The sequence below is a fragment of the Corvus moneduloides genome, chromosome 22 (assembly GCF_009650955.1).
Source record: "Corvus moneduloides isolate bCorMon1 chromosome 22, bCorMon1.pri, whole genome shotgun sequence".
NCBI lineage: Eukaryota > Metazoa > Chordata > Aves > Passeriformes > Corvidae > Corvus > Corvus moneduloides.
The window spans coordinates 1,171,560-1,197,817 of record NC_045497.1 but is presented as its reverse complement, the minus strand read 5'-3'; the positions used below and the strand labels follow the sequence as shown (position 1 = coordinate 1,197,817).

Here is a 26,258-nt window from a genome sequence, read left to right as displayed (position 1 = left end):
AGGAAGTGGGGGGGAAAGGGTTTGAGAAGAAAGAAATGCAGGGAGGAGGGGAAAGAGCAGGAAAGGGGGAAAAAGCAAAGGGAAGAAAAGGAACTGGGAACAGCAAGATTGTGCAGAGCTGAAAAATGAATGAAATAGGCAGCTGACCCTCTTCTTGCTCACAGCAAATCATTAATAAAATCCTTCCCAGGCCCAGCCCTCCATCCTTAAACAACTCTTCCCAGGTCTGCTCACGTCTGGCACAAAGCACTGCCCACTGCCCGAGCAGGGGTGAAGCCACGAGCTGTACCTGGGGACATCCCCGTTCCCCACGGTGACAGAGCTGCAACTGAATCCTGGGGAATCCCCACCCAGCTCCTCGATTTGCACCGAGAGGCCAAGAACCACCAGAGATGCTGAACAGAGGGAAAGCAGCTGTGAGCTCTTTCCTGAGCCCCTGTGGGGACCCCCGGGCTCACCCCGATGCGCAGGGACAGCAGGAGGGAGAATAAACAAAGCAACAATGACCTCTCACAAACCAGAGTAACAGCTCTGTCCTCTTTCCCATTCAGCCTGGATCAGCCCCGGGGCACACGAGCTGGGGCAGGGCTGAGCTGGCAGGAATTCAAGCCAAGGCAGTGCCAGGGTCACTCACACACTGCCCCGGGGCTCTCAATGCCCAGGGCTCTTTTCCTGGTGGATTTCTCTCAAGTGCATCCATCCCAAAGCCTGGGGCAACATTTCCATGGACACAGACAGGTCCCTGCACCCCTGTCCCTTCAGCAGGACTTGTCCCTGCCTGTCACCTGTGACCCACTGGGCACTCCTGGCAGCCTGGCAGGAGCAGGGGGCACCGCAGCAGCTCTGAGCCTGCTCCTCCCCTAGGACAGGGGCTCTGCCAGCTGTGCCCAGGTGCCAGCCAGCAGCCAGGGAGGACAAGGCAGAGGCCACGCTCCTGGATGTCTGTACAGAACACCAGGGAGGTGTCAAGGCACCAGGGATCTGCTGGCAGCTCTTCCCCAGCTGCCTGGAAAGGCACCTGGCAAAGGAGGTGGAGGCAGGGGGCAGGGAGAGGTTATTTTTGGAAGCAGGATGATCAGGCTCTTCCCAGAGCTGCAGGGAAGGCAGCAGGAGGAGCAGGAGTCAGTGTTTGCTGGAGTTCTGAAGCTGCTGCATGTGCCGGCCGTGGGTTTGGTGGATCCAGCCCCAGGGAGGGACAGACTCTTCATCCCCACCAGGCACGGAGGGGGCTGGCTCAGACCCCTGCCCAGCTTGGCCTTGATGATCTTTGAGGTCTTTTCCAACCTTAACTGAGCTCCAACAACAGGGCCCTAAACTGCCTCGGCTCCTTGTCCTCCAGCAGTGACAGCCAAGAATAAAACATGAACACTCCCAGCAGCAAAATCCCCTGCACTGACCTGTGCTGGCACAGCCAAAAGAAATGCTTCCATGTTGGCTTTTCCCAATTTTCCTTTACTTCCCAAGACCTCTGCTTGTGCTACAAAAGCCTGTTGGTTACCTCCCACTCCTGCAAGGCTCCAGGAGACATAAAAATGAATTTAAATAGAGCACAGAGAGGGGACAGTGCTCCAGCTCCAGGCCCAGAGGACGAAGAGCAGTGACAGAGCCTCGACCCTCACGTTGCCAAGGTAAACAATTGTCCTTCACGGAAAAACACGTCAACAACAGGGCCTGGGCTTCCAGCTCCTGGATGCCCATTTGGTGCTGATTTTCTGCTCAATTTAAGGCAGCAGTCCAATAAAGGCTGCTGCTTTTTTTCCCCGTTGTTTGGCTTAGTTAAATGAAAACATGTCTGCAGCCCGGCTCATTATCCCGCGCCCCCAGAGCAGCCGTTCGCTGGGATCCTGTCTCTAACCATTAGCTGCAACATCCTTGATCCCAATTCTTCTCCAGCCCCAATATTAACTCCTCCTTAGCATATGAAAGCTCTGGGTCTCAGTGCAAAGCCAAACGAGGTCACTGCAAGGCCTCCACGGCCATGGCAGGGACACAGAATCCAGGGCTAGGCCCACAGAGAGTGAGATAATTCCATGTGGTCAGCTGTGGATCCACACCGGGAGGTACAAGCACTGCCTTGTGAATAAAAACCCCAAATTCTTCAATTTGAGTATCTTTACAGTCCAAAAATTCCTCCTTCTCCCTTGCTTAGTCAACAGGGCACCACATGGAAGGATAAGACAAAGGGGTGATAAAGAACAAATAAGTTCACAGGGAAAAATCGCAGTTCCTGGTGCTTTTTGAGACGCCTGGGTGAACTCTGCTCTTCCAGGGCTGCAAAAGCACCAGGAATGAACGGCCTCTAAGGGAGCAGAGCTCCTGAAAAGTGGGGACACAGGTGTCACACTGTCCCCACGCCGTGGCATTCCCACAGGAATCACTGCAGGTGAAGATGCGCCGAGGACACCCCTGCTCTGGGGCCAAGGCCCTCAGGGTTTGTCATTCCCATCACACTGACCAAAAACCCCTGGGAAAAGGCTCTCTGGGAGCTCTGCCCCACTGGAAAGCTGCCCTGCTGCTGCTTCCCACACCACAGCCAAGGGAACCTCAGGCCCAAATATTTTATGCAGAACTGCAGTGATTTGGTCCCTGCTGGGGCAGGACCTGAGGCTCTGCCATGTCTCCACTCCGTGCCCTCTCAGAGCATCTCCAGCCACCAAACCAACTCCCTGCAGGCACCAGGGGCAGAAGGAAGAGAGGGAAGAGCTACCCACCTTCCTCTAGCATGAGGGAGCCTGAATCCTCCACTTCTATCCATGCAAATAGTCCTACTGCAACTGGAAACTCATGAAATCTGGCACTGCAGAACAGAGGGTGTTTGAGGAGAGAAAGAGGAGAAATTAACAGGATTTTTTTGCAGGAGAGGAATGAATTAGAGCCTCGGGACCAGGACTCTGGTGCAAAACGCTGGTTCAGGCCCTAAAGCAGCGTGCAAAGCACACACACCCGGGGGGAAGGCACTTCTGAGACCCTCTGGGGCTGCTCCATCCTCCCCACCCCAGGCCCCGAGAAAAGGGGCAGAGGAGCCTGCTCCTGCTGGCAGCCACACCAGGGCTGCTGGGAGGGCTCCAAAGCCCTGTTTGATGAGCAAACCCCCAGCTCTGCTCTGCCAGGCAGCCCTGGCCCTGCTCAGCCCTCTGTGGGTGTCTCCGTCAGGGTTCAAGCTCCTCGTGCCATCCTCCCCTCTCCAGGGGAGCCCCTCGAGGTGCCAGGCAGGGCCCTGGTGCTGCCTCCCCTTTACCTGAGCCGCTGCAAGTGACTTTTGTCCCCTCCTTAGGCTCCTGCCTGCCCTCCCAGCCTGCTCCCCCCAGCACCAGGGACACTTCTCCACCTCTGCAGATGTCCCTAAGCCCCCTCCCAAACCTCAGCTGCCCCCACATGCTCCTAAGGAAGCAGAGACCCCATTCCACACACCTTTCCTCTCTTCCTTCCCTCCCAATCCCAGCATGACTGCAGTTTAATTAGCACCCAGGAGAGATCTCAGCCCTCCCCACTGCAGAACCGCCTGGGGAGGAGGGGCCAGCAGGAAATCATCTGCAGCTGAGGAGAGACCAGTCATGGTTTGTAGGGAAGCTGTCCTGGCGCCTTTGGGAATCACCAAAGCTGCTTTTCCAGGTGGCTTCTCCCAGTTCCCTGTGCAGGCTGGCAGTCCCAAGGGGCTGGCTCACCCCTCTTCCCTGCACAGGGAGCCAACCTCACCCCCAGACAGCCCTGGCTCCAGCCCTCCCCACCTTCCAGAAGCCAGCAAAGCCCCAGAAGTACACACAATTCTTTGTCATTAGTTGCAGCCCCTTTCTGCATTTCAAAGACCACTCAAGGCGCAGCAACACTGCTGATTTTCCAGTCCATGCTGTTCGAAACTCCAGCACTGCTGTAACCACAAGTCAAGGAATTCCCTCACAGAATTAATCACAAACCAGCCAACCCTGCCAGCCTCAGCCTTTTTGCTGCCCCCATGAGCTGGCAATAAGCAAATCTCTTCCATTTGTGCTGTCCTTGTTCCCAGGGCTCTGCTGAACCTCAGGCACAGGTGAGTCCTGTTCCAGCAGCACTCTGGGCTCAGTGGGGAGCACAGGAGCCTCCAGAGAGCTCCTTCCCTCCTCACTGGGCTCAACTTCAGCCCTAAACCAGCAACAGAAACTTCCAGCAGCAGATCCCAGCGGCCTGTGAGAGCCCTGCGGCTCCCAGCCAGGAGTGATGCGGGGCTTCTTGAACCTGATGGCACCAGCAGCATTTATTCAGCATTGTTTATCTGCAGGTGCCTTTTTGAGGGGGAGATTCTCATAACCCAGGGCACAGAATTGGTCTCCAGGGCAGACAGCTGGGGGCAAGGTTCTTCTCCCCTTATCGCTGGAACAAAATGGTTTAAACAACAACCAGTCCTGCAGACTAACCCAGCACCACCTCTGAAAAGTCTGTCTGGAGCAATTCCTGATTACCCTGCTCCCCTCCCAGCCCTGCCAGCAAAAACAGCCCCAGCAGTGCTCAGCCCCAAAGCCCAGAGTGGAACTGTCCCTCCCCCTGTCCCTTCAGACACCTCCCCTCCAAATCTGACTCTTTTAAACCCAATCACCTCTTGCTCAACACCCCAAACCTGTCGTGTCCTCAGGAGCTTTGTCACTGGCTTGGTGGCCTCTTGTGCCCATGAGCCTCTTCTTTTTCACTCATGGAATGTTTCATAGGGTCCTTAAGGTTGGAAAAGACCTCCAAGATCACCCAGCCCCACTAACCCATGTCCCCAGGTGCCACATCCACACGTTACCTGAACACCTCCGGGGTGGTGACTCCACCACTGCCCTGGGCAGCCTCCTCCAAAGCTTTCCCTCAGAAATTCTTCCTAACATTGAACCCAAACCTCCCCTGGCACAGCTGGAGGCCATTTCTTAATTTAAGAAACGAACCAGAGCACCTCAAACACCAACTCTAACCCACAGGAATTAGAGCTTCTACATCTCATCTTTTCTTCTGATGGGAACAAGGAGATCCCTTTGCATCTCTGGAATGCCACAGGTCTCGAAGAATTCCAGCAATGCTGATCAAGCCCAGCAGTTTCTCTGCAAAGCAAACGATATTGAAACCCTGTCTTCCATCCAGGGTCAGCTGAGCCACAGGGACCCGAGCAGGGTCATAGGGAAAAATGGATCTGTGGCCAGTTTGGCTTTTGGAGCTGTGCAGGGCAAGGGGCTTTGGAAACTTGTTGATGATGAGACTGGAGATTCAGCTGTGAAAGCAAAGTCTGGCAGCTGGCCATGGCTGATGTACAGACACCACAAACCCCTCCTGTGCATATGTGGGACTGAAGATGTTATTTAAGTTTTCACCTTCCAAAGACATTCCCAAAGGGTGTCAGGTGTGGTGTCCCCTCTGGATCTGGGGTTCATGTACACACTCAGCAGAATGACTGACAAAAAAAACCCGGGACAAATCCACAAGCAGACAGATTTTCAGAAAAGGCCTAAATTAGCACAGAGGGAGATTCAGCTCTGATTTGGAAGGACAGGGATCACTCAGTATAAAAACTGACAGAAATCCCAGATTTTCCTCAACTTTTATTTATAATGGAAGGACCCTGCAATCAACAAGCAGATCTTGTTTTATTTATTCCAGAGCCTCACTTGTTGACTTCTGCACATTTGCCACCAGCCCATCCCTCCCCACACTCCCTTCCTGACACCCAGGGGGTCCCAGGGCAGGATCCCACAGGAACATTTCTGTTTTCACACTGTGGAGCTGAAACCAGGGGAACAACCCAAAACCAGCCAGGTAGCACTAGAAACCCAAACAATTCCACTCCCAGAGGAGCTGGCAGGCCCAGCAGCAGTGTGGGGAACCTCTGATTAATGAAATTACAAATCAAATCATGCTCTCTGCAAGGCCTTTCTGCTTCACATGGCACCAGCCCTGGGGACATTTCCCGCCTGTGCTGGCGCAAGCTCCTTTAACACAGACCACTGGATCTGAGAACAACACAGGGCTGGGACCTCCAAAGGGCTTCAGCATCACCATGAAATCCTTTCCACGTTCAACTTTAGCCAGAATATTAAAAACCTTCCTATAGCTAAAGTGTAGCACAAACAGAAAAAACAACAGGAAAATGAACGGCCGGGGGAGCGGAAGGGAGAGGAGGGAAAACACAACCCCAGGGCAGCAGGAGGTGCCCCAGCCCTCACCTGCTGCCGCCAGCCCCACGTCCAGGCTGTTCCTCTTGAACTCGCAGCGGCTCTGGGTCTCTGGCATAACGAGCTGGCGGCTCTGGTGCAGGTTGGAGATGATGGTGGAGAGGTCGCTGTCGCGGCTGCAGCAGAGCACAAAAGCCCCACGTTAACGAAATCCCATCTGTCCCCCCCCCAGAACCGATTTTCCCCCCTGTGAGCACATCTGGGAGAGGCTTTTGTGTGCTCCAGCCTCGCTGGATTGCAGCAGAGGTCCCCCCCTTCCCTCCCTCCCTCCCACCCACGGGGTGCCTCCGTAACCGCTCCTCGGTTTTGGGGAGTGCAGAGCCCTTCCCAAGCTTCCCTCTCATTTCCCATCAAGGTCCCTGCAGCTGCCAGAGCTGCTGATTCCAGCCCTGCCAGATATAACTTGCGTGGGCCAGGACTCACATCTAGGATGGAAAAACTGAAAGTATAGGAATTGGCAGATCTGCTCCAGAATTAATAGGAAACTTGAACTGAAATAACTGATAGTTTTCTATCAGTTGCCACCCTTCTATTCTTAAAAACCTAAGTTTTTCCATTCCATCACTGCTGGGACAAAAGGCTTTGAGATTTGATTGAATAATAGTTTTTCTCTTTAGAGAGAAACCCACCACGAGCCCGGACAGCAGCGTTACTCAGAGCTGAGGGGACAGATTGATTTACAAAACCCATTTTCAACTCTCCCCTCCAACAGATCCTGAAACAATGCTCTTCCTTCTGGGAAAAGAGACTGTGTTAGAGCAATTCAGCATTATTTTGCCTGTTCTCCTTGCATCACATTGCTGCTAACTAGGCTGCTTAGGTCCTTTCTTTCTATTTTTTTTCCTTCTATGGAGAGGGAGAACACAAAAACCAATTCACTGTAGCAGATACTGCAGCTCAGATATCTCATCGAATGCTTTTGCTGGTGAACCACTCTCCAGTTGCAAAGTATTTCCCAATAAATGATCTACAAAGAGTGAGGAAGGAAGAACAAGGTAGAACCCATGGCAGGAGCTGGCAGTGCTGGAACATCTCCCTTCTGTTTGTTTGCCCGAGATGCTGAGCTCCCCATCCTCCCAGCACCAGGGGCTCGCCCCGAGCTAACCGGGGCTATTCCTCCTCCTGCCCTCTCTCTAAAGGGAAGATGACAGCCAGGAGAGCCAGAGACACTTGGGGAAAAGCACACAAATTAGCGATATTGCCCTCCCTGCCCTACCCCAGCTCCCTCCCGTGCCAAAGCCCCGGTACCAGCACAGCTCCCACCCACCGGGGTGTCCTCACCTGGGCCCGGCAGGGCAGCCCGGAGGGTGCATTATCTGCAGAATTACCGGGCAATGATCTGCCTTAAATATCCCCCCGCTCCCCCACTGCTGCTCCCCCCGCTCCCGGAGCAGATCCCGGTGCTCCCAGCGCCCATCCCCGGGGCTGCAGCGGGGGCTAATCTGTGTCTAGCTCGCTGCTAATCTGATAAGTTCAGAACAGAAAGTCTTTAGGTACTTTCAGCGGGCGTCTGGCTCCAGCTTTTCACGGGAGGCAGCAGACACAAACAGCCCCGCGATTCCCCCCGGGATCCCCCATCCCTCAGGGGGATCAGCAGGGGAAGGGATGCTCGGATCCCAAAGCCTCTGAGCACCCATCGCATCTCCCCCCCTAAAGCACCTCAGAGTGCTCCTTATGCAAGCACGAGGCTCATTACTTAAGCAAGCCCACAGGTGAGTGGGAAGCCCATTTCTCCTGTGCCAAGCAGTTTTGGGTCTTATCCTCTTTTAGCTGCCACCTTTAAGATGCATTATGCAAATATTTTGGTGTCTTAAGTCATTTATGGGATTAATGTGAAGTGATTATCAGTTCTTTTTAATCATGCCAATCAATAAGTGGCTGTCAGGGACAGAGGACAAATGCAGATAAACGCTGCCATCAGCACGAGGCCCGGAAAGGGCGGAGGAGAGGAGCCAGGAGAGCAGGGAGTGGGAAGAGAAAAATGGGATAATTACATCTTTGCATCTGCACAGTGCCCTGCATCCCAATCGAGCCCAGAGCAGTGCTGGTGTGTAAACACATTCAGCTACGAGGAGGGATTGTTTCATCCACCAGGAAAATGCAACTCCCTCTCTCTGGAGCGGCTCCTCAAAACTCAGAGAGTGCAGAACACCGGGGTATATCCAGTGAAAACAGAACCCAGGAGATCTCCACGAAAGGCAGCAGCACCACACCAGAAGTGGTGTTTTCCTTCCCCCAAAATCTTAGGCTTTCAGGAGATTTTCCATGGGTTTAGAATTAAAATCAGCGTGCTCACAAAGGTGCATCAGCAAGTCCCAGCTCCATAGAGGAGCAGACAGCACACAGGGCACACTCCAGGCTCTGAACTGCGCTCCGTTTACCCACGGAATCAGGCAGAATCCCAGGAAAACACGACTTTGCTGGAAAGCAAACCGAACCCCAAGGTGACACTGAGAGGAAAAGGAAGATTTGAGATAAGGCAAACAGGCTGAGACAGCTTTTAACATATCCAACTCTCCCCAGGAGCTGCTCCTTTTGCCTTGGCCCAGGAGCTTTGGAGCAGAGGCTGCTGTGGTGTCCTGGGCTTGTTCTACACCCGGCACAAGGAGAGGTGGGACAGAGCTGGGGCTCAGCCTTGGGAGGAGAAAAGGGAATGAATGGTAACCAGAGGGTTTTGTGAAAAATTGGGATCTCTTTGTGCATAGCTGAAGGATTTCAGCATTTTTTTGAACTGCCCCAGCAAAGGCAGCTCCAGCAGCTGCAGTCACAGCCCAGTCCCTGCACGGGCTCTAACACAGGACACCCCTGCCTGAGGCTCAGGCTCAGGTAATTCCTACAAGAGACCCCTCTGAACGTGCACTGAGCAAAGCCCAACCAACTGCTCTCATCCCAGGGCCACTTAACAGAGGTGAACTTGGGAGTCTCAGCTCTCCAGGTACTGCCCCAGCTCTCGGTGCTTCGGCTGGGAAGAATTTCTGCACTTCTCAGAGCTCCCCTCTTTGTGCACACTGCCCACCACACCTGCAGCACTGCAGCTGCATCCCCAGCCCCGGATTTGGTGCTGGTCCAGCAAGCAGGACAGAGGACACTGCACTGCCACAGGCTCGGGGAGGTGCAACTGGATCATCTTTAAGGTCCCTTCCAACCCAGCCACTCCACAGTTCTTCACTCCCACCTGTCAGCTGTGGAATTTTATTCCCACCTCCTGTAAAAGAGGCCCTGCCCAGCATTTATCCAAGGCCACCTCGCAGGGAATCTCTGCCTGAATATCCAGCTTGTGGGACCTCCTGCAAGATCCAGGATGTCCCTCTGGGGATCCCAACAAAGCCCAGTTCCTGCAGGACCTGGAAGGAGCCACATGGAGGGGGTTGGAGAGGGCTGGTCCTGCCCATGCAGAGAATTCCCTCTGGTGTGCCCAGGGCAGGAACTCCCTCCAGGAGCTCCCCTGCAGCCCCAGCAGGGCCCTGCCCGGTGCTGAGCTGGGCCTGAGCCCTGCAGGTGCCCTGGTGCAGCCCAGCCCTGCCTCGGGCACTCCCAAGCTGATTAAAGTCTGAGCCCTGCCACTGCCACAATATTGTATCCTAAAAACCGGATTAGGGAAGGGGGCTCGAGGGAGATCCAGAGCTCCTGAAAGGTCAGGGAGGAGACAAAGAGCCTCCTGGAGGGCTGCCGGTAGCCATGGCAACGCCCAGTTTGGGAATTCAGGGTCTGGGGACCTGCAGGAACACAGGTGGGACTCCAGCTGTGGGAGAACACGATCTGAGCATGGATGGAGGGAGGGAGGGAGGGAGGGAGGGATGGATGGAGGGAGGGATGGATGGATGGATGGAGGGAGGGATGGAGGGATGGATGGAAGGAGGGAGGGAGGGAGGGATGGATGGAGGGAGGGATGGATGGATGGATGGAGGGAGGGAGGGATGGATGGATGGATGGAGGGAGGGAGGGATGGATGGAAGGAGGGATGGATGGAGGGATGGAAGGAGGGAGGGAGGGAGGGAGGGAGGGATGGAGGGATGGATGGATGGATGGAGGGAGGGATGGAGGGATGGATGGAAGGAGGGAGGGAGGGAGGGATGGATGGAGGGAGGGATGGATGGATGGATGGAGGGAGGGAGGGATGGATGGATGGATGGAGGGAGGGAGGGATGGATGGAAGGAGGGATGGATGGAGGGATGGATGGAGGGAGGGATGGAGGGATGGAGGGATGGAGGGAGGGATGGAGGGATGGAGGGATGGAGGGATGGAGGGATGGAGGGAGGGAGGGATGGAGGGATGGATGGAGGGAGGGAGGGAGGGATGGATGGATGGAAGGAGGGAGGGAGGGAGGGATGGATGGAGGGAGGGATGGATGGATGGATGGAGGGAGGGAGGGATGGATGGAAGGAGGGATGGATGGAGGGATGGAAGGAGGGAGGGAGGGAGGGAGGGAGGGATGGAGGGATGGATGGATGGATGGATGGAAGGATGGAAGGATGGAAGGAGGGAGGGATGGATGGAAGGATGGAGGGAGGGATGGAGGGAGGGAGGGAGGGAGGGAGGGAGGGAGGGATGGATGGATGGATGGAGGGATGGACTCCTGACCTTACCCAGGATTCCAGAGGGGGCACATGGCTGGTGGGCCACATCCAGATTTCCTTTCCAACTGGGAAGTGACTCCCTGTTCCTGACAGCCTCCCAGGACCTTTCTTCTGGGATCTAGCTCCCACCCCTGCCTGGCCAGGCTGAGGCACCAGGCACGCAGCAATCCCTGGGCCTGATTTCTGGGAACACTCCTCTCTTCTGGAGCAGCACCTGCACTGTGAGCCTCTGACTGGCCACGACTGAAGCCAGCAGCTGCAGGGCTCCTTCTGGTCACCTCTTGTGCCCTGTCCCTGTGCTGGACCCTCACTCAATCCCTCTTCTCCATCCCAGTCCCTCACAGCTGCTGGCAGCATCTCCCAGCCCGTTCCGAGCCAGCACTCTGGGATGCAGTGACTTCAGGAGGGGATGGGACAAACTGGGGCAGCCTCCAGGCCCTTGGCCCCTTTGGCTCCTGGCCCGTGAGCCAGGGTGGGCACAGAGGTGCTGACAGATGTCCCCGAGGGTCACACACCACCCCCAGACCCGGCAGAGGTGGCAGCTCCCAGCTCAGCCAGACCCAGACTGGGAGCAACGCCTTTTAAATGTGTTTCATTTACAGACATTAGCAGCAACTGCATCTTTAACGAGGAGAAGGATGAGCAGACTAATGGCTGGAGACAATTAACCAACACATAAATCAGTGTCGGGGCTCTGCAGCAAGCGCAGGCAGCCCGGCGCCCGCGGGCCCTGGTGGCTCTGCCCGGCGCTGCTCAGAGTGACTGCGAGGAGCAGAGGGGGAGGCAGGGGGGAGGGAGACTTTCTGGTCGAAATTTAAATAATTTTCAATAGTGGCTGCCTTTCAGTTTGCTGCAGCTCTCCCTCTCTGCAGTGAGGAGGCAGCGGAGCAGTAACCTCACTCCAAATGCCCCATCCTTGCCAGGGGTGAGCCCGAAGGGGCCTCCTGGACATCTCCCACCCTTGCTGGCAGCCGGGGTTTGCTCTGCCCCTGCTCAGAGCCACAAGGTCACTCACAGAAACCTCTCAGTGCCTGGTACCAGGCAGGAAAAGTGCAGTCCCTGTGCAGAGGAGGAGTCCCACCCACGCTGCAGCTCCTCTCAGCAGCACCCACAGGAGCTGCTCCAGTGTTAGGATATTTGTGTCAGTTTGGAGCTCAAGCTGTCATTTTTCTGCTCCAGACCTCCCTGAGATGTCAGGGACACAGCTCTGGGCTGCTGCTGCTCCTTGGGGATGCCCAGGGAGAGGGCACCAGACACCAGAGCCCACCTGGTCCTGCAGCCACCGAGCTCCAGAGAGAGCTGGGATAAAACCAGAGGGAGTCCTATTCCCAACAGACACAAAATTCCACAGATCCAGAAGCGGCAAGAGAGATGAGGGAATGGGGAATGAGTCCAGCACCACACAGACTGGGCAGCTCTTTTCCTAATACTTAACCAAATCAAAGGAAAGCTGGGGAAACGCAGTCAAAAATCTCCGAAGGGATGCAAAGGAGGAGATTGGAAGAGAAGAGAGACTCAGGAAGTAAAACAGGGAGGAAATAAAATGGAAAAGTATTTCTTTTAAAATACATTTCACCGTCTCTCCATCCCCTTAACGATCACCCAGTAAGTGCAGGGATTACATTAAATTTTACTGATCAATACAGCGGCCATAAAACTGTCCCGACCCTCTGCCCCTCCCTCCAATAAAGAAAGAAAAAATCCAATATGCAAAAGGAGGAATGTCAGGGCTTGCAGGGGAGAAGACACGAGGGCAGTGATCAGGCCAGGGCAGGGAGAGCTGCCTGGCTGGACCCAGGGCTGGTTCCAGGCTGTGTTTCAGTGGCACCCCTGGCTCAGGTGACAGGTTCACATCATTCACTCTGCAGTGGTTTCCCCCCCAAAACCCTCTGCTCCCACCCTGCCTGGCCAGGCTGGTGAACCAGGAATGACAGAGAAGCTCCAAGGAGATGAGAAACCACCACCAGATGCTGCAGAAACACCAGGGACTGTCCCTCCTCTGTTGATCTCAGCAGCACAAAAGGCCAAATTTCTGTGTCAGGAGCAGTGTCCCAGCCAGAGTCACTGGCTGCTGGAGGAAACAGCCTCAAGTTGCACCAAGGGAGGTTTAGACTGGGTATTAGGAAACATTTCCTACCCAAAACAAAGGAATAATGCCCTGAACAGGCTGCCCAGGGCAGTGCTGGAGTCCCAGCCCTGCAGGGATTCAGGGTTTGGGGACATGGGGCAGTTGTGGCCTTGGCAGGGCTGGGGCAGGGTTGGATTTCATGACCTTGGAGGGCTTTTCCAGCCTGAAGGAGCCAGGATTCAGCCACAAGGAGAGGTGGCTCAGGGCTGCCCAAAGTGGAGCACACGCCCAGGGATGGGAGATGTAAATCAGTCAGGGACTGGAGAGAGAATAATGAGCTTTTTATGGAAGCCATTAAAGGCAGAGCCCAGATTGGTCCATAAACGCTGTTGCATCATTACAGCCCTGAGAAACAACCTTATGTAACAGCACAACCGTGGGACAGCGGGGCTGGTGCAACACAAGCACTCCGAGGTGCTCAGATTTCCTAGTTAGCATTTTCTGAAAAACTAATAACTGATTTCTAAAGAAACATCAGCACTCCAGTCCAGCTCCTGGGAAAAAACACCTCTGTTGGTAAATGTGGGGGTTGTACAAGCACCTGGAAGAGCTGCAAGAGCAATTCCTGCTGCAGCTCCCACATAAAATGCCACCACTATCACAGCTTTTCCCTTAACCTGCAGTGTCCAGCCTCTGTGGGCCATTTAATCACGGACTCATTGATTTTTAAGCCCCAGAAGGGACTGCTCTATCTCCCTGCTCTGACCTCCTGCACAGAACCTGTCAGAAAATCAGCCCCTGGTGCTCCCAGCTAATGGTGGCAGCTCAGAGTGGAAAAAATGTGTGAATTGTGCCTCTGCTCAGCAGGGACAGAGACCCCTCCATCCCAACCCTGACCATGCCCAATCCAGTGTTCTGGGAATAAAATAATGTTTATTCCCAGGAACTGATGAATCCTCTCAGCTTCTTCCTTACTAGAACACAAAGCTTCCTGAGAAAATGGGAACAAAACCCATTTCACAAGCTCTGACTCTCTCTCACACACACAGAGCACCAAACCAGTGGAGGATTAACCACCCCCCAGCCCAGCAGAGCCCAGAGTCACCCCGGGTAAGAAATTCTGTGCAATAACTTTCCCCTGAGCGTGCCTGGCTGTGCCCTGGCGTGGCCGCTGAGTGCCGGAGGTCCCTGGGCAGCCAGGCAAGGTCAGTGTCCCTGACCCCCAGCAGTAAAGCCAGGGTGACTGAGTCAGCAGAAAAGGCAGGGATGTGGATCAGGGAAAGCTGGGAAAGCCGCAGCTCAGCCCCAGCGTTCCCTCCTCCCTCTGCTTATCACCTTGCACAGAGCTCCAAACCTGCAGCATCCCCCGATCGTGACCTAAAGCTGGGCACGGCAGGATTGGGGTCAAGGATTTGCAGGCTCAGGTGACGGGGAAGGTGTGGGGGGAGCAGCAGGGGCTGTCCCCGCTGCGCAGCAGCAGCGTGACCCCGGGCCAGCGCTGGCACCTCTCCTGGCAGCGCTGGCACCTCTGCCAGGGCCAGGCTCGCCGCCCCGGGAAGGGCTGGGTGCAGCAGCAGGGATGTGCAGCCCTGAGCAGCACCGGGGCTGTGCCTCCTGCCCCAGCCTCTCCCCATCCCTCTGCCCCCACCCAGGAGCTCCAGGGCAGCCTCTGACCCTCACTTCGTGAGCTGCAGCAGGGAACTCCCCCAGCGCTCCTGCTGCTCTCTCTCCACGCTTCCCAAACTCATCCCAGCTCCTCCGTTTGCTGCACGATCCTGGAGCACACGCCGAGCTGGGACTGAGGGTTGTGCCCAGCGATGATTCAGACTGTCCCTGGCACCAGGAACCCAGCCTGGGACCTGCTGGAGCTCCTGGAAATTCCCCCTGCCACAGGAGTGAGCTGCTCCCATGGGAATTTCTCTAGACAGAAGCATGATTTCCAGCAGGCAAAGCTCAGGGAAAGCTGCCCCTCACTCCGTGGCCACCTTTGGTTTTATTTTTATTGCTCAGCCTTTTGGGTAACTTTTGAAACTTCACCGTTGGTAAAAAACCCTTTTGGTCACTCTCTGTCCCTCTCAGACACGAGTTTGACAGACAACAACTCACCAGCATCCTGCCTCTGCCCCTCGGGTACCTCCACCTCCTGAGGAGATGTCACCCACCAGACACAGGGAAAAGGGAGAGAAAGAGGGAAATGAGGGGAAGGAAAAGAGGAGGGAAGGGTAAACAAGTTTTCCCAACTGGAGGGAGCAGAGAGGCCTGAAAATCCCAACCCTACCCGTGGGCAGCACAGCCCTAAATCTCCCTGCAGACTGAGCCTGAAAAAACAAATTAATCATCCTGCAATGTCCCGAGCAAAATGCCCATAAAATTTCATTAATGCTTATGACAGTTCATAAAAATGATCAGTAGGGCTGGCAACTCCAAAATAAGGTGGAAATAAGTATGAAGATGTTTTTACTGTAAGCCTGCTTTGTCATTCAGCTCAGCAAGCTCATAAATAAAAAAAAGATGGAATTACACCACCCGGAGAGATGGGGAGGAGAGAGATCCCTGAAGTTTTGGACTTGTCAGGGACACACAAACAGATGTTTTGCTCAGGCAGCAAAAGGAATGTGTGGCTGACACAGCTGCTGGGCCTGATGGAGGCTCTTTAAATACCCCAAATTCCCCTCATTTTCTCCACTCATCAAGCCACCCGCTTTGAGCTGATGAAATATTAAAATCCTCGGCTGAGCAGCTTTGATTGGGGCTGGGGCAGCAGGGGAGACCCCAAGCAGAGGGAAGGGAGGATCCACAGGAGTCCCTCACATCACCAAGGTGCTCAGGACACGTCCAAATCACTCCAACCCCACAGAAGGGTGTGAGGGGGGAGCTCAGAAAACCTCCAGCTCCAGGACCACGCCCTTGAAGCTTGGGATCCAGAAGCAGGTGGATGTGATTCCTTCTTTGATGACTGTATGGACTAAAAGCTATCAGGAATCCTTCCCAAGGCTGCACCCAAGCCTGTCTGTGTCTCAGCAACACACAGAGGCCTTGAGACGCTCAGTTTATCCCAAATCCTTTAGGATACCCTACACAAGGTCCATGAGACCCCTCTCCTCTGCGGATAAACATGGCCAGAACTACACTTAATAAACTTTCCCCCTTTTCTTGTAGGTATCTAACAGCTTTTCTCAGCTTTATTTGGAATATAATTTGAGCTTTAAATGAAAGTTATCAGCTGCCCATTCCCCTTTACCATTCGAATCTCTGCTAGTCCATAAATGGTCTCCTCTCCCTACCCCACCCCTGCAGCCAAACAAATCTTCCTGGGAATGGATGCAAGAGCACAAAGTGCTGCTAATGAAATGATGATGACATAATTAATTCAGATTAAGTAACACTTTTCAGCACTCCACATTTTCTCCTTGTTTGGCCTTATCCCTCCAGGAAAGGGAGAAGCCACTCAGGTACCTCTGCTGTGCCTGATTCCTTCAAACCCAGGATGAGGATTGAAGTACTTCCCTGAGCAGCCCATTCCCCAAACCCAGAGCAGAAAAGCTCTGGATGGGCTGAATGCAGCCTGATGCTGAATAAAAGCCCTCCCCATACCAGGCTGACACATCCATGGTGTCTCACTGGAGACTTTTAGAGCTTTCCATAGAGTCAAGAACCAGCTTTAATCATCCCCCAGAGACCCCAGGAGTTCTGGGAACAGCTCTGCAGGTCACACACAGTCGGGATCTCCCCAGTCTCCTCCGCCCTGAATTTATTTATCTGATGGGCAAAACCCACCTCGTTCAGCTCAACATCAGCTTTTCCAGCTGGGACCACGAGAGGAATGGGGACTGCCAGAGGGTGAGGGCAGGTCCCCATCTGGGGACACTCTGGTCCCTGTGCCACTGCCTGGGTTCCCTGCTGTAGCTCCAAGGCTCTCCTCTGACAAAGCCCAGCTCTGGCAGCAGCACCTGCTGAAGGCTGAGGCTGCTCAGGGGTCACATTCAGCCTCCAGCTGCTAAAAACTTCCTCCGACCTTTCAGTCCCTGCTTCAGCTCTCGGAGATTAGAAAGCAAAAGCTTACTAGGAAAAAAAAAATAAAAATAGCCAGCCCCAAAGGCATCCCCTATCAATCCTGAAAGGGCAGGGCAGAGCAGCAGGGTGCTGTGGCACTCGAGAACGTCACCTGTGTGGCACAGCAGAGCTCTCTGCTGACTCAGGAGCAGCCTTGACACCTTCACAAACAGCTGCTTTTCAATCCTCCCCTGCTGTCCTTTCCTCTCCCGGGGTGTCTTTCCAAAGGAAGGAGCTCAATCACTGATTTCCCCTTTTGTTTGCTTCTCCCATCTCATTTCCCAGGTATTCTGCATCTCCTCAGTCCCCTCAGCCTGACTTGTGTTCTTTTTCCTCCTGCCTCCCCTGTTCCATTCCCACTTAAACCCATTTCCTAAGGGCTGCAGCTGCACCAGACCCACCCAGCCGGCACATCCAACACTCCACTTTGAGCACTGCTGCTTAAACCCAGTTCTGGCTGAGGGGGAGTTTGTGCCTGGCTTAAATCAAGGCCCAAAAAGGGCGTTTTATTCAGATTTAACCACACGTGTCCACGTGCACAGGGACACACAGGCTCTTGGCCAAATGTCTCCTGTCTAAACCACATCCCAACCCCGTGGTGTCCAACTGGGAATGCTGGTTCAGTACCTTGGAAATCTCTGTTTAACCTCTGGGTGTTAAATGCATTTTATTTGCTCTGGGCAAATGCTGCCTTTGTTTTCCTTCCCTCTCCTTATGCAGCCTTCACGTGGGATATACCTGGGTACAGCATTCTCTGGCAGGCCCAGGCAGCTTGGAGTGTCCCCTCCAGAGGCTTTTTGTCCCTCTGGCAGTGAAGGGACTCTCCCCCACCCTCCTGCCTCCTCTCTGTCCGTGTTTTACTGCAGTGCAGGACTCTGGGGGCAGAAATCCTGCCTGGGATGTCCTGCAGAACTCACTCCTGTGCTCAGTGTCCCGATGTGCCTCAGTTCTCTGCCCTGCTCTTTGTCTTTGCACAGCTTTAACCAAATCAAACCCACCTCCCTTTCCTGCCAGCCCCTCTTTAACCAGGGCAGCAGCAAACAGCCCTGGAAATGGGGATGGCTTCACTGCAATGAGGGTGTCCTGGAATTCCCAGGGCTATCCCACCCTGAGCTGCACCAGGACGAGGCAGCAACACACCCTGGCCTCGTATCTGCTGCTCACTCCCCTCCCTGCAGCTCCCTCAAGACATCAGGTGGCAACAAAGGGAAGGAAAATCCTTTTCCTGCCCACAACTCCTCTTTATTGCCCGGTTTATCTCCATGAGATGCCTCCCCTCATCAGGGTGATCCTGCCTGGGTGCTGAGAGCGGCAGAGACCAGCTCTGAACCTTTGTGTTTCAAAACTGGACAGGCTTAGCTTGAAATAAAAGCAGAGCATCACTCACTGACCACATTTCAGCCAATTATTCCAGGCACAGTGAGTCCATACGAGAGAATTCAACCTTAAACAGGAAATTCTGGAGGAAAAACGAGCTGTAAACATAAACCCAAACCTGTACCGACTTCAAAGCTTAAAAGGGAAAGGAGCAAAGCACCTGGCAAGGCACAGAGAGATCCCAATCTCCCTTCCAGGACAATTGCCTGATCCTCAGTCTCTGGTTCTTTGTCTAGGCAATGATTTGTCCCCAATTAAATGGCTTTTTATCCAGGGCAGTGCCTCCAGCAATCCTGAGGTGGCTGAATCCAATGGATCCAGGTAGCCTCTGACAACTTGAAAGGAAGATCAAAGACAAACTGGTGGCAAAGGGGGAGGGAAATTCAGGGGGCAGCTGCCAGCCCTGCCTGATTTCAGGTTCCGTGGTGGCTCTGTGCACCCTGGGGCATCTCAGGCATCTCCTGCCACAGTCTGGGGATGACCCAGGAAACTCCCCCTGCTCAGCCGTGCAGGGCACTGATAAAAAAGGTCAGCTCAACCTTTTTGCCAGCCCATGGTAGATTTGAGATCTCTTTTACAGGGCTGTGTGGCAATCTGGGCCACTCAAATATGTAAAATCTCCTTCTGTACTGCCATATAATCACAAAATCCTTCTTCTGCCACACAGCATAACAGGTTTTTTCCTTCTAAACGGGCTGGATGGGCAACTTTTGACAGCTGGACTCATCAGGAAAAGCAAAACTTCTGTTCCCAAGGGGAATTACTGAGGTTCCTTCCAGGACAGAGCTAAACTGAAGGGAACAGCCAAGTTGAGGAAGCCCAGGAAATGCATTTGCCATAAAAATCAGACCATTATTTTATTCTGTGCATTGCAAGTTCAGAATTATTCTTTTTAAGACAGGGATTTTAATTTCCAAAGGTGCTGGCACCCTCAGCTGCCATTGTGCAGAATCATTGCTCACAGGGCCATTAATTAAGGCACTGTCAGCACTTCCATCCCAAACCTCTGCCTTTTAGGAGTTTATAACTCAGCCATAAAACTCTGCTCTGGGCTGATATTTATCATGAAAGGGTCTGCCTGGAAGGAATCCATCCTTTTGTGTTTGAGAATCCCAAAAGCTTCGAGCAGCAGACCAGGGGTTTTATTCTAAGGGCTGCCTTTCAAAAACCTGGTTTTATGGGTGCTGGCTGAGCTGGGCCTGCTGCACCACCCACTGTGGGGTGGGGTTTGTGCTCTTAACGCTGGAGAATTCACAAACCATGGCAGTTGATGGTTCAGAGCCACAGTCTGTGCTGAGGGAAATACCAGAGAATTCCTCTGCGCTCACTGGTCCCTGCTGGAGCGTGAGTCCACAGGGATTTCCCACCTCCATTGCCATGGCCAAGGTTTATTGACACTCCAGTGCTCAGTGAAAGACATGGACATGGCCCTCTGCTCCAGCAGCAGTAGCATTTTCCCTTTTCCATCTCGAACCAAACAGGTTCTGACTGGGCTGCTCTGTGCCAGCAGATCCCACGGAGCAGATCCCGAATTCCACAGCGTGGATGGAGCACTCCCAGACCCTCACTCTGCACTGCCCTGCCCTCATCTGCCTCCTCCTGGTCTCTGCTTTCTCCTCCCTGAGAGGCTTCACAGCTGCTCAGGTTTATTGTTCTCATTCTAGAAAAGGAGCTGTTTTCTACAGCTCAAGGGCTGCATCCCGATCTGGCAGTCCAGGATGAAAGAGACCTTTCCAAATCCCAGTTTTTAGCACAAGTTTCTGCAGCTGGATTTTTAAAGGATTAGAAGAGTTTGTGAGTGCTGGCAGCATGTGGAGATAATGCACCAAGCCCAGGGTATCACCTGACCCAGAGGCCACAGGGGAATATTCATGTTTGCAACTGGAGAGCTTCAATTTATGAATTCCCACCTTCAATTTATGAATTCCCACCTTCAATTTATGAATTCCCACCTTCTCAGGACCAGAGTGAACACACCAAAACTGGACTTTCTTTACAAGTCTCATCAATTCTCTCTTCCAGTGTAAAAGGGACTGTTTACCTCCCAACTCCTCCAAAATAAAAACGAAAGAGAGGGTGTGTGGGAAGGGGAGAAGGAGGAACAAAGGGAGGAAGGAAAACCCCCCAGCACTGACAGCAACATTCATTCCCATCCTCCAGCATCCAGTAACAAATCAGAAACTCTCAGCCTACCATACAGAGAGGTGCCCCAAAATGGTACCTGCAAGAGGTCTCTCGGAAGGAGATGTTTAAATCCCAGTGGGTGTGAATCCTGTCAACAAACAAACAAAAGAGAGGTCAATGGCACAGGCTCAGCGCTCATCTCCTGCCCCTCAAACCCTGCTCCCCCCTGGGGACCCCCACAGCCCCTCAGCCCCAATTCCTGCCTTGTCCAGCCCCACTTGGAGCTCTGAGTCCACAGCAGGACCCAGGAGCTGCTCAGCACTGAGAGATCCTTTCCTTGCTCCATCCAGACCCTCTCCTGCTGCATCCTGACCCTCTCCTGCCGCATCCAGACCCTCTCCTGCTGCATCCTGACCCTCTCCTGCTGCATCCAGACCCTCTCCTGCCGCATCCAGACCCTCTCCTGCCGCATCCTGACCCTCTCCTGCTGCATCCAGACCCTCTCCTGCCGCATCCAGACCCTCTCCTGCCGCATCCTGACCCTCTCCTGCTCCATCCAGACCCTCTCCTGCTCCATCCAGACCCTCTCCTGCTGCATCCTGACCCTCTCCTGCCGCATCCTGACCCTCTCCTGCTGCATCCAGACCCTCTCCTGCTGCATCCTGACCCTCTCCTGCTCCATCCAGACCCTCTCCTGCCGCATCCTGACCCTCTCCTGCTGCATCCAGACCCTCTCCTGCTGCATCCAGACCCTCTCCTGCCGCATCCTGACCCTCTCCTGCTGCACCCCCTCTCCCTGAGCGCTGCAGGGGCTGCAGGATGCTGTCTCAGCTCCCAGGCCCCGTTCAGAGGAGGCAGAACCCCCAAACGTGTCTGCACCGTGTTCCCTCCCCAGCTAGAAATAAATTATCAGCAATTTCCCACCTCGGAAATTAACTTGGCGTGTTCTGTCACTCTGCCTGTGACAGGCAGGAGTAGCAGGCTGGGATGAACAATATCCTAAATTAAGGCAGAGCAGCCGGGGGGGGGCTGGGGTTTTGATGGATTTTTTTCTCCCCTCAGCCCCAGACAGCCTCCCCAGCACCCCAGGGGTGAGGCAGTGCTTGACCTCTGTGCTGGGTGTCCCCTCTGGAGCTCTGCTGTCCCCAGCTCAGGGAGGGCTGTGCCCAGGCCGTGTCCCTGTGTCACTGTGATGGATGACAGCCCCAGCCCCCGAGAGCAGCCTGGCAGCAGGGCTGTGTCCTCACACAAACCCTCTCCAGGGCTGCCAGTGCCTGCCAGGGACCCTCTGCTGGCTGTGCTGGCTCCTGGCTGGGGCTCACATCAGCTCCTGCAGGTGCAGGTCCCCGAAAGGCTGCAGAGATCAGAAAGCCAAAGGCACTTCTGCACGTCTGGAGCAGCCCCTCCTGCCCTGCCCTCGGCAGGAAAAGCAGCTGTGGCTGCAGAGCAGGAGGAGCCTCATCCCAAACCTGCTGGAGTGAGAGAGAACCTGTGCTCTGGTGGGCAGGGGCTGTGAACTGTGCCAGGAGACAGCACCAGCTCTGACCCACAGCTGCCCCTTCCTACTCCCACTGAATCACAAGGTCAGCTCTTTCTTTGGCGGGAGAAGGTCTGAACCTCCCCATTTTCCAGCACAGGCAAAGGAAAAGAGAAGAGAAAAGAGAAGAGAAAAGAGAAGAGAAAAGAGAAGAGAAAAGAGAAGAGAAAAGAGAAGAGAAAAGAGAAGAGAAAAGAGAAGAGAAAAGAGAAGAGAAAAGAGAAGAGAAAAGAGAAGAGAAAAGAGAAGAGAAAAGAGAAGAGAAGAGAAGAGAAGAGAAGAGAAGAGAGAGGAGAATATTGCCAAGGTTGTGCCCACGTGCTCTGGTTCAGCTGCCTGCCCTGCAGGGACAGAGCTGGTGAAGGTGAATTAAGGATTTCTCTTCAACCAGCACCAGGACCCCTGGGCACTCAGCGTGCCCTGGAGCACAGGACACAAACAGGGCAATCCCAGGGCTGCAGGGCAGGTGTCCTGGCAGGTGCCACTCTCCGGATGCCCGGCTGGGTGGACAGAGCTGGATCCTTTCTCCTCCCTGCTCTTCCCAGTTATCCCTGCCTCAGCTTCCACACTCTCCCTGTATCCACATCAGCACCCAGAAGGCTGAGCAGGGAGGGAACAGGGATTCAGGGAATCTCATCCATGGTTCCTGGAAGAACAACCTGACAATTGCAGCAGGAGACTGGCACTTGGGGCATCTGGGTTGGTCTCCAGTACGGAATTGCTGCTGCAAGGGTCAGGCCCAAGGAGATGGGCAGAGCTGCCAAGAGCACTTGTGGGGCAGGAGCTCATTTCCTTCCCTTCTTACACTTCACCTTTTCTGCTCTCTCACATCTCCTTCCTGGGCAAGAAGGGATTTCTCACTGTGTGTGATATTTTACCCTGCAGCATCCCTGGGAAGTGAGCGGCCGTTTTCCCTCTCCCTTCCCCTCAAATCCAAGTCCCCATTAGGTCAATGACACCTTCCCAGCACTCTGAGCAGGTGTTTGAGCTTTACTCTCAGCCACACCTTCCCACGTTGTTGGGGCTTGGACAAAGCTGCTCCTGACCCACCCTGTTCTATCTCAGATGCTGTTACTGCACTTCTTTTCTGTCCCTCCCCTCCCACACCAATGGAAGAGGCCACTCTTTAAAACAGGAATTAAATGCATGAACCCACAAGATAATGCTGGGCTTAAATCCAGCAGCATGTGAGGATCTTGCTGGTAAAGCTGAGCCTTCCTCCCTGGCTCCCCTGGCTTTCATCTGCCCGGAGATTCCTGGGATAACACCACGGAGATCCTGACAGGCAGTTTGCACCTGGGGGTGGAAAAGCTCCCAGGCTGAGGTAATGCATTTATCAGGGCTGGGTGGAATCTCCCTGTGAGGGGAAGGAAGTTAAAGCTTCCCAAACTACTGCAGAGCGATGGAATTTGTAGAGTCTAATTTAGAATTACAGAATCATTAGGCTTGGAAAAGCCCTCTAAGCTCATCCAGTCCAACTTTTAATCCAGCACTGCCGCGTTCACCACTAAACTGTGTCCCTAAGTGCCACATCCATGTGTTCCTTGAGCACTTCCAGGGATGGTGACTCCACCTCTACCCTTGTTTGGTGTCTGGGATAATCCAGAGGGCAATAACAAAAGCCAAGACTGGCCGAAATTTTAGTTCAGCTTGTTGGGGAGAGGCAGCTTGGTCAATAGTCTGTGAGAAAAGAAAAAGGCTTCCTGAAGGCAAAGTTTCTGCCTGAATTCTGCTCCATGCTCACTGCACCAGTGCAGCTCTGCCAGTATTACTGTGACTGAAAGAACTGCACAGGTGACACTGACACAGAAATGCCCAACACTGACGCCATCCTTCTCCCCAAACAGCAAAAGCGATGCTCACAGCCAGAGAAACATCCCCAGCAGAGAGTCAGGACAGCTTAACCAGACCTGGGAGTTCAGCAACACAACTGCTGCTTGTAGGCAGCGCTGCAAAGGAGCAGGATTTCCAGGAAGCTGGAATCTGAGAGAAAGGAAAAGGATTTTCCTCTGCAGCACCATCCCAACAACCTCTAGAGCTGAGTGCTGCAGTCTCCCAGCACAGGGACACTTCGGGAAGGAGCTGGGATCAGCTGGCATGAGCTGAAGGCTCTGGCTCAGGTGGGAGCAGCGGGTCCCTGCCCCTTCCCAGGGCTGCAGAACAGGACAGGGAAGGTTCTCTCTGCCTCACATCTCCTCTGAAGGCCACGGGCAATGCCCAGCATCACAGAGGAACCTGCTGTCCAAGGCTGAGCTGAGGGACCAGCCAGCAAATTTCCAACTCCTGTTGTAATCCCCAGAGTCTTTCCTTCTCCAGTGCCCAGCCCTCAGAGCAGCAGGAAGCCTCTCTTGTGCCAGCAGTGGAAGGAAACACCACAAATGGAATTGGGAACAGGAGAAAAAGGAAGAGGCCAAGTGCTGAAAGCAGTGATGCAGGTGCCCATAGTGCCTGTGCAGGGGGCACGTCCAGGGCAGCAGGAGGAAAACACAGGTTTGCTGAGGCCTGGCCTTGTTTTCCCATCCCAGTTTAACCTATTTCTGCTCCCAGTGGGGGCCAGCAAAGCCCTGGCCCCTGGGGGAGGACACAACAGGTGAATTAGGGCAGCAGCAGATGGGGCACAGTCCCTGCCGGGCCCAGCTGTCGTGTCTGGGCTGCGGTGCCTTTGTGCTGCTACTGTCCCCAGAGCCACCCCGGCCACCAGGGCCAGCACAAGGGGGGCAGGCTGCTCCCCACTATGGCTCTGGAGAAGCTGGAGTGCCCAGTCTCCCCCTCTTTGGGACAGGGGGGCTGGGGGACCCCTGTCCAAGGGACAAAATGCTTGGGAGTGCTGGGGGTGGGAGCAGGAGATGGTCCCTGCCTGGGCACCGAGCACTGAATTCCTCTTTCTTCCCTTATTGCTGCTCTCACAGGAATCCTGCCTGCTCCATTTGCCCCACAGTTCCAGCTTTCCCCCCACACTGCAGCAGAGCTCCCAGGAGAAGGAAAAGAACAACTGTACAAAAGCAGTGAGAGTCTAACCCAGCCGGGAAGAACGCTGCTCTCCTCCAAGGAAATAAAAACCAAGAGACCTCCAGACAAACTGATGGAGAGCTGGGGGATCACTGCCTAAGGACTGCCAAACATTTTTCCTTCATTTCCTAATAAACAAAGCAAAGCAATTACAGTAATTAAAGATTTAAGATAAGAGCACTTTATATTTGGGGGGCCCAGCATTATCAATTATGGAGTTATCATGCTGCTCTCCCTCCTAATGAGACAATCTAGCACTGTAATTTCGCAGCATTAAAAGCATAATTAAAGGGGGCAGGAGAAGCGGGCAGTTCACCAGAACTGATTAGGAGGGTTCCCTGTGCTCTGTGGCCCCGAGCACGGGCACAGCCCAGATCCATTCCCCAAACACCTTTCCATTTCCAGCAGATAACCCTGGAACACAGCTCCTGGACAGCTGCAATGATAAACCCAGGCTTTAATTACAGGAGGGTTTTATGGGAAGAGCTGGTTGCTCTTTTGTCTCCCTGCTCCAAGCCCTCAGCTGCTGAGGGTACCAGCATCTGTCGGGGGTAAGGGGGAAAAGCTGATCTACTCCCAGGCAAGGAACACATAAAACACCAGGAAAGCAATTACAGGCCTTCAGTTCCCTCTGCTCTGTTTTTATAGGGCTTGTCTCAGGATCTGAGCCCCGGAATGCATCAGAGGGAGATGACAACCGAGATGAGGTGCAATGATCTGCACGGGAGGCTGAGGCACGGTGCCTTTAGAGGTTTATTTTCCTGGAGTTACAGATTTTCTGCAAGTCCTGGTTTTTCAGCGGGGTGGGAGAACCCAGAATTTTGCAGCTGAATATTGTGGGTACTGAGGCCTCACAGGAGAGGCCAGGTCAGTTACCAGGACCTAACTCAAGACAATCCTTTCTCCTCTTCCTCTAAGTCTGCGGAATTCCAGGATGAATGTTTATGGCACTGGGAAAAACAGGATCAAAATCAAGCAGTTACTCCTCCCTCCTGCAACTCCATCACTTCTCCCTCACTCCTAGAGGCTCTCAGGATGCTCTGTAATCAAACACAGGACCTCACACCTTGCTGCTACCCCTTCCCAAACTCTGCTCCCCAACACTCAATTCCCCTCAATTTAAATGACACCAGAATTTGAGCACAACTGAAAGCAGAAGGCAGGATTTGGGGCCCCCACACCTCTGTGGATAAGCCCACAGACGATTTCTTGGTCGTGCAGCTCCTTGGCCACAAAGACACAGAGCCCTGGGCAGGGAGTGAGGCACAACTGATAATGTGCAAATCCAGACCCTTCAGTGCAAACTCAAGGCCACACAGAGCCTCACTCACTCCGA

The 26,258-nt window shown here is 54.0% G+C and overlaps 1 protein-coding gene across 10 annotated transcripts in view; it reads right to left on the bottom strand.

The window, feature by feature from the left end:
* SAMD11 (sterile alpha motif domain containing 11) overlaps nt 1-26,258 on the bottom strand; it is a 152,513-nt gene that overhangs the window by 35,721 nt on the left and 90,534 nt on the right. For 8 of the 10 annotated variants that reach the window (XM_032131840.1, XM_032131842.1, XM_032131839.1 and 5 more), the window contains 3 exons: nt 20,446-20,524; nt 6,168-6,292; nt 2,712-2,797 (listed from right to left, as the gene is read on the bottom strand). In XM_032131840.1, the coding sequence (XP_031987731.1) occupies nt 2,712-2,797; nt 6,168-6,292; nt 20,446-20,524 (290 nt within the window). The remainder of the gene's footprint in view (nt 1-2,711; nt 2,798-6,167; nt 6,293-20,445; nt 20,525-26,258) is intronic. The other 2 variants (XM_032131843.1, XM_032131844.1) reach the window with 1 other exon arrangement.